Genomic DNA, 12,599 nt, shown 5'->3' with positions numbered 1-12,599 from the left:
TTTACCCAGCAGGCTTAGCACTCCAACACAGCATACATCATCACCACATGAATACTCTTCTTCTGCATCTCTGATTTCCTGTTGGAATTGTACTCTGTTCTGTATGCAGTAGGTAGGATAGAAGACATGTATGTCTCTAGTAATGAATTGTACTCTGTTCTGTATGCAGTAGGTATGATAGAATACCTGTATGTCTCTAGTAATGAATTGTACTCTGTTCTGTATGCAGTAGGTAGGGTAGAATACCTGTATTTCTCTAGTAATGAACTTGGATAGTGCACCAGAACACAACAATATGGTTTAAATGTTGACTGCTTTATTAGGTCTTTGTCAGTCAATAACCTGTTTCTCCTACAGTGTGGATCATGGTGGAGAGTTCAGGCTGAAATCAGGGCTGAGGAAATGTAAGTCTCTTCAATCCTAATCAACTACATATTCAGAACTACAGTAACATAGTAACTAATCAATACTTGTTCTCTACCTACAAAACAAAATGTTATATGAAGATGTGGTTTGATTAAACTCTCCTTTTGTCTACAGATGCCTGTCATCTCACCCTGGACCCAAATACAGCAAACCCAAACCTGATACTGTCTGAGGGGAACAGGAAGGTGACACGGGTGGAGGAGAAGCAGCATTATGAAGACCATCCAGACAGATTTGACCATCATCCCCAAGTTCTCTGCAGAGAAGGCTTATCTGGATCTCGTTATTACTGGGAGGTGGAGAGGGATGATGACAGGGCTCACATTGGTGTGGTGTACAAAGGAATGAAGAGGAAGGGAGAGAAGAAGGACAGTTGGATTGGACTCAGTAGGAAGTCCTGGTGTTTAGTCTGCTCTGACAGAGGTTATAACTTTTACCATGCTGGAGTCATCAGATCCATCCCTGGTCCTGTTTCTAACAGAGTTGGAGTGTATCTGGACTGGCCAGCTGTTACTTTGTCCTTCTATAGCGTGTCCTCCTCTGGTACACTGACACACCTTTACACAAAACACACCACATTCACTGAACCCCTCTATCCTGGGTTTGAGGTTTATTTATCCTCCTCTTCAGTGACCCTGTGTCAGATAGATGACCAACACATTCAAAGGTGAGTCATAGCAATGTTTCATCATGTGTTTTCCTCTGGAATCATTCCTACAATTAGATTAGTAGTAGTGGTTTGTTTTAATGTGTTCTGTTGGACCTACAGACAGTTAGATTAGTAGTAGTGGTGTGTTTTAATGTGTTCTGTTGGACCTACAGACAGTTAGATTAGTAGTAGCGGTGTGTTTTAATGTGTTCTGTTGGACCTACAGACAGTTAGATTAGTAGTAGCGGTGTGTTTTAATGTGTTCTGTTGGACCTACAGACAGTTAGATTAGTAGTAGTGGTGTGTTTTAATGTGTTCTGTTGGACCTACAGACGGTTAGATTAGTAGTAGTGGTGTGTTTTAATGTGTTCTGTTTGACCTACAGATAGTTAGATTAGGAGTAGTGGTGTGTTTTAATGTGTTCTGTTGGACCTACAGACAGTTAGATTAGTAGTAGTGGTGTGTTTTAATGTGTTCTGTTGGACCTACAGACAGTTAGATTAGTAGTAGTGGTGTGTTTTAATGTGTTCTGTTGGACCTACAGACAGTTAGATTAGTAGTAGTGGTGTGTTTTAATGTGTTCTGTTGGACCTACAGACGGTTAGATTAGTAGTAGTGGTGTGTTTTAATGTGTTCTGTTTGACCTACAGATAGTTAGATTAGGAGTAGTGGTGTGTTTTAATGTGTTCTGTTGGACCTACAGACAGTTAGATTAGTAGTAGTGGTGTGTTTTAATGTGTTCTGTTGGACCTACAGACAGTTAGATTAGTAGTAGTGGTGTGTTTTAATGTGTTCTGTTGGACCTTCAGACAGTTAGATTAGTAGTAGTGGTGTATTTTAATGTGTTCTGTTGGACCTACAGACAGTTAGATTAGTAGTAGTGGTGTGTTTTAATGTGTTCTGTTGGACCTAAAGACAGTTAGATTAGTGGTGGTGGTGTGTTTTTAATGTGTTCTGTTGGACCTACAGACAGTTAGATTAGTAGTAGTGGTGTGTTTTAATGTGTTCTGTTGGACCTACAGACAGTTAGATTAGTGGTGGTGGTGTGTTTTAATGTGTTCTGTTGGACCTACAGACAGTTAGATTAGTAGTAGTGGTGTGTTTTAATGTGTTCTCTTGGACCTACAGACAGTTAGATTAGTAGTAGTGGTGTGTTTTAATGTGTTCTGTTGGACCTACAGACAGTTAGATTAGTAGTAGTGGTGTGTTTTAATGTGTTCTGTTGGACCTACAGACAGTTAGATTAGTAGTAGTAGTGTGTTTTTAATGTGTTCTGTTGGACCTACAGACAGTTAGATTAGTAGTAGTGGTGTGTTTTAATGTGTTCTGTTGGACCTACAGACAGTTAGATTAGTAGTAGTGGTGTGTTTTAATGTGTTCTGTTGGACCTACAGACGGTTAGATTAGTAGTAGTGGTGTGTTTTAATGTGTTCTGTTGGACCTACAGATAGTTAGATTAGGAGTAGTGGTGTGTTTTAATGTGTTCTGTTGGACCTACAGACAGTTAGATTAGTAGTAGTGGTGTGTTTTAATGTGTTCTGTTGGACCTACAGACAGTTAGATTAGTAGTAGTAGTGTGTTTTTAATGTTTTCTGTTGGACCTACAGACAGTTAGATTAGTAGTAGTGGTGTGTTTTTAATGTGTTCTGTTGGACCTACAGACAGTTAGATTGGTAGTAGTGGTGTGTTTTAATGTGTTCTGTTGGACCTACAGACAGTTAGATTAGTGGTGGTGGTGTGTTTTAATGTGTTCTGTTGGACCTACAGACAGTTAGATTAGTAGTAGTGGTGTGTTTTAATGTGTTCTGTTGGACCTACAGACAGTTAGATTAGTAGTAGTGGTGTGTTTTAATGTGTTCTGTTGGACCTTCAGACAGTTAGATTAGTAGTAGTGGTGTGTTTTAATGTGTTCTGTTGGACCTACAGACAGTTAGATTAGTAGTAGTGGTGTGTTTTAATGTGTTCTGTTGGACCTACAGACAGTTAGATTAGTGGTGGTGGTGTGTTTTTAATGTGTTCTGTTGGACCTAAAGACAGTTAGATTAGTGGTGGTGGTGTGTTTTTAATGTGTTCTGTTGGACCTACAGACAGTTAGATTAGTAGTAGTGGTGTGTTTTAATGTGTTCTGTTGGACCTACAGACAGTTAGATTAGTGGTGGTGGTGTGTTTTAATGTGTTCTGTTGGACCTACAGACAGTTAGATTAGTAGTAGTGGTGTGTTTTAATGTGTTCTCTTGGACCTACAGACAGTTAGATTAGTAGTAGTGGTGTGTTTTAATGTGTTCTGTTGGACCTACAGACAGTTAGATTAGTAGTAGTGGTGTGTTTTAATGTGTTCTGTTGGACCTACAGACAGTTAGATTAGTAGTAGTAGTGTGTTTTTAATGTGTTCTGTTGGACCTACAGACAGTTAGATTAGTAGTAGTGGTGTGTTTTAATGTGTTCTGTTGGACCTACAGACAGTTAGATTAGTAGTAGTGGTGTGTTTTAATGTGTTCTGTTGGACCTACAGACGGTTAGATTAGTAGTAGTGGTGTGTTTTAATGTGTTCTGTTGGACCTACAGATAGTTAGATTAGGAGTAGTGGTGTGTTTTAATGTGTTCTGTTGGACCTACAGACAGTTAGATTAGTAGTAGTGGTGTGTTTTAATGTGTTCTGTTGGACCTACAGACAGTTAGATTAGTAGTAGTAGTGTGTTTTTAATGTTTTCTGTTGGACCTACAGACAGTTAGATTAGTAGTAGTGGTGTGTTTTTAATGTGTTCTGTTGGACCTACAGACAGTTAGATTGGTAGTAGTGGTGTGTTTTAATGTGTTCTGTTGGACCTACAGACAGTTAGATTAGTGGTGGTGGTGTGTTTTAATGTGTTCTGTTGGACCTACAGACAGTTAGATTAGTAGTAGTGGTGTGTTTTAATGTGTTCTGTTGGACCTACAGACAGTTAGATTAGTAGTAGTGGTGTGTTTTAATGTGTTCTGTTGGACCTTCAGACAGTTAGATTAGTAGTAGTGGTGTGTTTTAATGTGTTCTGTTGGACCTACAGACAGTTAGATTAGTAGTAGTGGTGTGTTTTAATGTGTTCTGTTGGACCTACAGACAGTTAGATTAGTGGTGGTGGTGTGTTTTTAATGTGTTCTGTTGGACCTACAGACAGTTAGATTAGTAGTAGTGGTGTGTTTTAATGTGTTCTGTTGGACCTACAGACAGTTAGATTAGTGGTGGTGGTGTGTTTTAATGTGTTCTGTTGGACCTACAGACAGTTAGATTAGTAGTAGTGGTGTGTTTTAATGTGTTCTGTTGGACCTTCAGACAGTTAGATTAGTAGTAGTGGTGTGTTTTAATGTGTTCTGTTGGACCTACAGACAGTTAGATTAGTAGTAGTGGTGTGTTTTAATGTGTTCTGTTGGACCTACAGACAGTTAGATTAGTGGTGGTGGTGTGTTTTTAATGTGTTCTGTTGGACCTACAGACAGTTAGATTAGTAGTAGTGGTGTGTTTTAATGTGTTCTGTTGGACCTACAGACAGTTAGATTAGTGGTGGTGGTGTGTTTTAATGTGTTCTGTTGGACCTACAGACAGTTAGATTAGTAGTAGTGGTGTGTTTTAATGTGTTCTGTTGGACCTACAGACAGTTAGATTAGTAGTAGTGGTGTGTTTTAATGTGTTCTGTTGGACCTACAGACAGTTAGATTAGTAGTAGTGGTGTGTTTTAATGTGTTCTGTTGGACCTACAGACAGTTAGATTAGTAGTAGTAGTGTGTTTTTAATGTGTTCTGTTGGACCTACAGACAGTTAGATTAGTAGTAGTGGTGTGTTTTTAATGTGTTCTGTTGGACCTACAGACAGTTAGATTAGTAGTAGTGGTGTGTTTTAATGTGTTCTGTTGGACCTACAGACAGTTAGATTAGTAGTAGTGGTGTGTTTTAATGTGTTCTGTTGGACCTACAGACAGTTAGATTAGTAGTAGTGGTGTGTTTTAATGTGTTCTGTTGGATGTACAGATGTTTCCTCTCCTATGTCTCACTGTAGTGTCAGTTTCACTTTAACCACAAGAGGGCATCAGAACCTGTTAAAATGATACCTGGTGACTTCACGTCTCTAGGGGCTTTCATCAAGATAAGCAATGTCACCTGTAATGTCACCATCAGTATTGACTTCATGGAAGTTGACATAGTGTTATGTCACATTAGGCAATGCACCCTACATAGGGAGCTGTTCTGTCACCCTTTATACACCCTTTGTATTGCTTATGAAGACTGTATGAATGCTATATAAAGCCTTTATAAGTTGTATTTAGTTTAATCACAGTCTATCCATCTGCTTTCCCAACAGCAGAGACCATGGTGGAGAGTGTTGTATCAAGCCTGGACATGAGAACACCAGAGACCAGATATGTGAGTGTTAACTGATAATTGTTTTAAAATCAAAATACGATTAAAGCGTTCTTGAGTCCCAGGCAAGGAACACAATCATGATCTATTTGGTCAAAACAAACTTAAAGGTAGAGTCAGCAATATGATGTAGATGCACAAAGTAAACAGCATAGTGGGTAAACTTCTACAACAACTAAGGGCGTTGGAGCGCGATGCTAAACTCCTCTGTTTTGGTCCTGTGGCTACCACGCTGTAAGAGAGTGAAGAGAACCTGTGCACATGGGCAAATACTGTGTGATAGAGAAGTCAGGCATCTTGCTCATCACAATATCTGCGGTGCTGCTCGTACAACATCATTTAGCTGACTCTACCTTTAAGCTCTCATCCTGGGATCTACCAGAAATCAGGTCCCCAACATCTCCAAAACATGGACCAGAACCATGTTGTTTCCTGCTTCCACAAACATTCATTAATATAACACTAATGTCAGATTATGGTATGATAATGAGTGTACATTCTGAGACTGTTGCTCACTTACATTCATTTTTATTACAAGTCTGTTTAATATTTATTAATTCATTATTACATGAGATTGTCCGTTTTAAATAACAACTACTTTTGACTTCAGGGATTCCTCAGAGCTGTAAGACTTGTGACCATGTTGAGGTAAGTCATAATGTCAATTCTCACTTTTACATACCTTCAGGAGTCAGGGACAGTCTGAAAGCCAGTTGTGTACTGACCAACCATTCATACTGTGATATAGACAGTCCTGTGTTCTGCTTTAGTAATATATACACAGTCTGAAAGCCAGGTGTGTACTGACCAACCATTCATACTGGGATATAGACAGTCCTGTGTTCTGCTTTAGTAATATAAACACAGTCTGAAAGCCAGGTGTGTACTGACCAACCATTCATACTGGGATATAGACAGTCCTGTGTTCTGCTTTAGTAATATATACACAGTCTGAAAGCCAGGTGTGTACTGACCAACCATTCATACTGGGATATAGACAGTCCTGTGTTCTGCTTTAGTAATATAAACACAGTCTGAAAGCCAGGTGTGTACTGACCAACCATTCATACTGGGATATAGACAGTCCTGTGTTCTGCTTGTAGGAATGCAGGATTTTAACTTCTGTCATATTTTGTCATTAGACAGTTTAATTGGATCAATCACCAGCATTCCATGTAACATTGAATAAATACATTAGATAAATTACTTTGTTCATTTAATGGGCCAGTTTCCCAGACAAAGATTAAGCCTAATCTTGGACCTTAAAAAACTTTCTATTGAAACTTCCATTGATCATGCTTTAAGTCCAGCACTAGACTCAATCTGTGTCCAGGAAACAGGCCCCATATGTATAACTGACATGCTTGTCCTTGTTCAGGACTCCACACACTGGCTTCAGATTGAACCCTTGACTTCCACTGTCCAGGGAGTGACAATGTTCAGGTAAAATAACTACTTTTAACATTTCATTCCACTTGCTAGTGTATTTCCCCATTACCTTTGGGAATAGGCTTCTAATCCAACCTCTCCATTTGACGATTGACCCTCTCTACCATATCTTGTTGTTGCCCTCAGGCACAGGACACCCAAAGGGCGTTATGAGTGCACAGTGTCTGGGCTCCGCTGGGTGTGTGACAGAGATGTCATTCTGAAGTATCACTTCAGGAACTGGGAACCCTACAGTCAACTTCTGAAAGACATGCAGTACGGACAAGGTGGTCCATTGCTGGACATCACTATGGAGTTAGGTGAACTGGAGGAAGTTCATCTGCCACACTTTGTCTGTTTAGGTAAAACCATATAGACATAGTATTCAGAAAGACATTTCCATGTAACTGAGTTTCACTTCCTGAATGAATGAATGAATATTCTGGGAGTTTGAGTTTACTGTGATCTGATACTGCATATTCTTTGTGTTATAGTTGGATGAATAATACAATATTTGTCTTTCTGTCTCCTTTTTATTGTGTTGTTCAGGGACCAACCCTTCCCTGAGGAATGAGATGAAGATTCTTCATGTAGAGGAACATGGAGTGTCTGTTGAGGAAGTGCATGAGGTCACCAGATTCCATGCTAAGATTCTCCATCCCAAGTTCTCAGTTATCTCTGTTATACTGAGCTATATCTTTTGGCGGAACATAGATGTCCACTGTGAGCTGATGCTCTATCTGACAGTGAAAAAGCAAACACTAATTCCACGCCTATACCTGTTCCCCAGTAACCCCAGCCAAATACAGGTGAGGTACCATTCTTTTAGAGGTGACCTTAACTAAGCAGTGGTACGGTTTATGTTGACACTCATAACATTAAGTTAATAGTTTGTTGCTAGTTTTCTGAATAATGTTTGAATAAGACTATACATTGACTGGTTGTGTATTTCATGCCTCGTTTCGCAGGCTGTGGAACAACAGGAAAAGTCTCAAGGGTCTTCAAGGGTTCTCATCTCAAGACCAGAGCAGGCCTTCAAACTGAATAGTTACTTCAGACTGAACATTCCCTGTTCTACCTACATCAATCCACAGGTACAGTTTTAGTAGACTAAGAACATGAATCTGACATTTTAAGTCACATTTCTATCCATTGATCTCTCTCGCTCGATGGCTCTCAATTCAAATGGCTTTATTGGCATGGGAAACATATGTTTACATTGCAAGCAATCTCTCTCTCGCTCTCTCCATCTCTCTCCAGAAGATTCATCTCATACATAGAGACTCCACACCAAGCTTTTTCAAGGCGGTTTTGAAAATGACAGGGGTTGACATTGAGATGGAGTTATTCGGTGATGATGAGAGGATTGCATGGAAAGAAGTGGTATCACAAGGTAGGAGCATATGTCAATCATAACTTTGTACTTTTGTAACAGATGCTATTTAGAGTGATATAACCTCATTTTATTTATCTTTCAGATGAATACATCACTGCCACCCATTCAACAAGTAAGTAAACATGAGTTACAGTGCATTCAGAAAGTATTCAGACCCCTTGAATTGTTCCACATTTTGTTACGTTACTGCCTTATTATAAAATTGATAAAATCGTTTTTTCCCCCTCATCAATCTACACAAAATACCCCATAATGACAAAGCAAAAACAGGTTTTTAGACATTGTTGCAAATGTATATATAAAAAAAAACTGAAATATCACATTTACATAAGTATTCAGACCCTTTACTCAGTACTTTGTTGAAGCACCTTTGGCAGCGATTACAGCATCAATTCTTCTTGGGCATGATGCTACAAGCTTGGCACACCTGTATTTGGGGAGTTTCTCCCATTCTTCTCTGCAGATCCTCTCAAGCTCTGTCAGGTTGGATGGGGAGCGTCGCTGCACAGCTATTTTCAGGTCTCTCCAGAGATGTTCGATCAGGTTCAAGTCCGGGCTCTGGCTGGGCCACTCAAGGACATACATGTCTTGGCTGTGTGCTTAGGGTCGTTGTCCTGTTGGAAGGTGAACCTTCGCCCCAGTCTGAGGTCCTGAGCGCTCTGGAGCAGGTTTTCATCAAGGATCTCTCTGTACTTTGCTCCATTCATCTTTCCCTCGATCCTGACTAGTCTCCCAGTCCCTGCCGCTGAAAAACATCCCCTCAGCATGATGCTGCCACCACCATGCTTCACCGTAGGGATGGTGCCAGGGTTCTTCCAGATGTGACGCTTGGCATTCAGGCCAAAGAGTTCAATCTTGGTTTCATCAGACCAGAGAATCTTGTTTCTCATGGTCTGAGAGTCTTTTGGTGCCTTTTGGCAAATTCAAAGCGGGCTGTCATGTGCCTTTTACTAAGGAGTGGCTTCCATCTGGCCACTCTACCATAAAGGCCTGATTGGTGGAGTGCTGCAGAGATGGTTGTCCTTCTGGAAGGTTCTCCCATCTCCACAGAGGAACTCTGGAGCTCTTTCAGAGTGACCATCAGGTTCTTGGTCACCTCCCTGACCAAGGCCTTCTCCCCCGATTGCTCAGTTTGGCCGGGCGGCCAGCTCTAGGAAGAGTTTCGGTGGTTCTAAACTTCTTCCATTTAAGAATGATAGAGGCCACTGTGTTCTTGGATACCTTCAATGCTGCAGAAATGTTTTGGTACCCTTCCCCAGATCTGGGCCTCGACACAATCCTGTCTCGGAGCTCTACGGACAATTCCTTTGACCTCATGGCTTGGTTTTTGCTCTGACATGCACTGTCAACTGTGGGACCTTATATAGACAGGTGTGTTCCTTCCCAAACATGTCCAATCAATTATATGTACCACAGGTGGACTCCAATCAAGTTGTTCAAACATCTCAAGGATGATCAATGGAAACAGGATGCACCTGAGCTCAATTTCAAGTCTCATAGCAAAGGGTCTGAATACTTATTTCGATAAGGTATTTCTGTTTTGGAATATTTTTATTCTGTATATTTGTATTCTTCTGTTCACTCTGTCATTTAAGTCATTATTGTGGAGTCACTACAATGTTGTTGATCCATCCTCAGTTTTCTCCCGTCACAGACATTGAACTCTGTAGCTGTTTTAAAATCACCAACGGCCTCATGGTGACATCACTAACAGTTTCCTTCCTGTCCTGCAGCTCAGTTCAGAAGGACGACTGCATCTTTGATGTGTCTGGGTGGTTTAATACATCACCCACAGGATAATTATTAACTTGACCATGCTTAAAGAGATATTCAATGTCTGATGTGTTATTGTTACCCATCTACCAATCACTGCCCTTCTTTATGAGGCTTTCTAAAAGATCCCTGGTCTTTGTATATAGTTGAATCTGTGCTTGAAATGCAACACTTGACTGAGGGACCTTCCAGATGTTGAATGTATGGGGGACAGGCCCACTTTGACATTAGAGGATTCTGAGTAGATTGTTGATAAAACATTAATAAGGGCATCAATTTTCAATGACTTCTCAATAAACCTAATAGGAAAAATTATTATTTCAATTTTTTTATTTTAAATTGACTGACTTTAATTGGAATTGACCACAACCCTGGAGTCATCTCTATACAAGAAATGACTATCAGAGGAATGATAACTGGAGAGACTGGAAGATGTAGAAACAGCTGCAGTTAACCCTAAAGCCATATTAATTTAATTGACCCCCCCTTCAGCATTAACAGTCCCTGACATTCCTGCTGAGGAGTTTCTGAAGAAACACTGGGCTAAACTAATTCAGCGAACCAAAAACTCAATGCCAATAGCAGATGATCTGTGGTCAAAGAACATGATTGGTGAAGAAGAGCACTCCAGAATAACAGCTGAAACAACTGAACAGGACCGAATGAGAAAACTACTGAAAGCAGTCATCCCCAAAGGACCAGAAGTGACGGGAGCTTGTCTCAAAGCTCTCGTTGAACATGAAAACCATCTTGTTAAGGACTTGAGTGAATCTAGGTAAGACAGTTTTCATTGCTCCCTCCCTTGAATATGTGTAATGATTAAATATAGGTCAAATAAAAACACAGCTACCCAGATCAAAGAGGAACTGTTTTTCCAGAATGGAAGCATGTTTTTGTGTTTCTGTCTGTAATAAATGACTGTTATCTTATTGTAGTTACATCATAGGACCATCATCACATCATTATCTCAGGTGGAACTCCTCCTTCTCCTCCATACTTTCTGATATCTCTCTTCCCTTCTCCTCCATACTTTCTGATCTCTCTCTTCCCTTCTCCTCCATACTTTCTGATCTCTCTCTCCCCTTCTCCTCCATACTTTCTGATCTCTCTCTTCCCTTCTCCTCCATACTTTCTGATCTCTCTCTTCCCTTCTCCTCCATACTTTCTGATCTCTCTCTTCCCTTCTCCTCCATACATTCTGATCTCTCTCTTCCCTTCTCCTCCATACTTTCTGATCTCTCTCTTCCCTTCTCCTCCATACTTTCTGATCTCTCTCTTCCCTTCTCCTCCATACTTTCTGATCTCTCTCTTCCCTTCTCCTCCATACTTTCTGATCTCTCTCTTCCCTTCTCCTCCATACTTTCTGATCTCTCTCTTCCCTTCTCCTCCATACTTTCTGATCTCTCTCTTCCCTTCTCCTCCATACTTTCTGATCTCTCTCTCCCCCCTTCTCCTCCATACTTTCTGATCTCTCTCTTCCCTTCTCCTCCATACTTTCTGATCTCTCTCTTCCCTTCTCCTCCATACTTTCTGATCTCTCTCTTCCCTTCTCCTCCATACTTTCTGATCTCTCTCTTCCCTTCTCCTCCATACTTTCTGATCTCTCTCTTCCCTTCTCCTCCGTACTTTCTGATCTCTCTCTCCCCTTCTCCTCCATACTTTCTGATCTCTCTTCCCTTCTCCTCCATACTTCTCGATCTCTCTCTCCCCTTCTCCTCCATACTTTCTGATCTCTCTCTTCCCTTCTCCTCCATACATTCTGATCTCTCTCTTCCCTTCTTCTCCATACTTTCTGATCTCTCTCTTCCCTTCTCCTCCATACTTTCTGATCTCTCTCTTCCCTTCTCCTCCATACTTTCTGATCTCTCTCTCCCCTTCTCCTCCATACTTTCTGATCTCTCTCTTCCCTTCTCCTCCATACTTTCTGATCTCTCTCTCCCCTTCTCCTCCCTACTTTCTGATCTCTCTCTTCCCTTCTCCTCCATACTTTCTGATCTCTCTCTTCCCTTTTCCTCCATACTTTCTGATCTCTCTCTTCCCTTCTCCTCCATACTTTCTGATCTCTCTCTTCCCTTCTCCTCCATACTTTCTGATCTCTCTCTCCCCTTCTCCTCCATACTTTCTGATCTCTCTCTTCCCTTCTCCTCCATACTTTCTGATCTCTCTCTCCCCTTCTCCTCCATACTTTCTGATCTCTCTCTTCCCTTCTCCTCCTAACTTTCTGATCTCTCTCTTCCCTTCTCCTCCATACTTTCTGATCTCTCTCTTCCCTTCTCCTCCATACTTTCTGATCTCTCTCTCTTCCCTTCTCCTCCATCCTCTTTCTTGTAGAACCTAATCTGAAGACGCTGAGGCCTGTCTCCTAGTCTGTGGACTAAGACACTTCTTCACCTAATCTGAAGACGCTGAGGCCTGTCTCCTAGTCTGTGGACTAAGACACTTCTTCACCTAATCTGAAGACGCTGAGGCCTGTCTCCTAGTCTGTGGACTAAGACACTTCTTCACCTAATCTGAAGACGCTGAGGCCTGTCTCCT

The 12,599-nt window shown here is 41.0% G+C and overlaps 1 protein-coding gene and 1 long non-coding RNA gene across 5 annotated transcripts; both read left to right on the top strand.

Annotated features, from left to right (window-relative positions):
- Nucleotides 1-5,755: 5,755 nt before the first annotated feature.
- LOC311117406 lies at nucleotides 5,756-7,252 on the top strand. Its single transcript, XR_014611620.1, has 3 exons — nucleotides 5,756-6,115; nucleotides 6,846-6,910; nucleotides 7,043-7,252. It is a non-coding gene; the product is annotated as an uncharacterized lncRNA (long non-coding RNA).
- A 191-nt stretch (nucleotides 7,253-7,443) lies between these two features.
- Nucleotides 7,444-11,051, top strand: LOC311117405 (NACHT, LRR and PYD domains-containing protein 1 homolog). 4 transcript variants are annotated; one of them, XM_084192348.1, is made up of 5 exons: nucleotides 7,444-7,704; nucleotides 7,864-7,989; nucleotides 8,159-8,288; nucleotides 8,374-8,403; nucleotides 10,557-11,051. In XM_084192348.1, the coding sequence occupies exons 1-5, from the start codon at nucleotides 7,471-7,473 to the stop codon at nucleotides 10,841-10,843; spliced, it is 807 nt and encodes a 268-aa protein (XP_084048474.1). In that variant the 5' UTR covers nucleotides 7,444-7,470; the 3' UTR covers nucleotides 10,844-11,051. The 4 variants fall into 4 exon arrangements, with proteins under 4 accessions (XP_084048474.1, XP_084048473.1, XP_084048476.1 ...); XM_084192347.1 differs by having other exon boundaries at nucleotides 8,156-8,288; XM_084192350.1 differs by lacking the exon at nucleotides 10,557-11,051 and adding an exon at nucleotides 10,025-10,207 and having other exon boundaries at nucleotides 8,156-8,288.
- Nucleotides 11,052-12,599: the final 1,548 nt, after the last annotated feature.

The sequence above is a fragment of the Coregonus lavaretus genome, assembly GCF_964263955.1.
Source record: "Coregonus lavaretus genome assembly, contig: HAP1_SCAFFOLD_541, whole genome shotgun sequence".
NCBI classification, from domain to species: Eukaryota; Metazoa; Chordata; class Actinopteri; order Salmoniformes; family Salmonidae; genus Coregonus; species Coregonus lavaretus.
Note: the sequence above shows the minus strand (reverse complement) of the source record. Positions and strands in the feature narration are given on the sequence as shown.

What these genes read in the sequence shown, in the direction of transcription:
- LOC311117405 (XM_084192347.1), top strand. Translation starts at nt 7,471, where the DNA reads ATGAAGATTCTTCATGTAGAGGAACATGGAGTGTCTGTTGAGGAAGTG. An exon ending in CTACCTACATCAATCCACAG is followed by an intron (nt 7,990 to 8,155) that starts GTACAGTTTTAG and finishes ATCTCTCTCCAG; the next exon opens with AAGATTCATCTCATACATAG. An exon ending in GAAAGAAGTGGTATCACAAG is followed by an intron (nt 8,289 to 8,373) that starts GTAGGAGCATAT and finishes TTTATCTTTCAG; the next exon opens with ATGAATACATCACTGCCACC.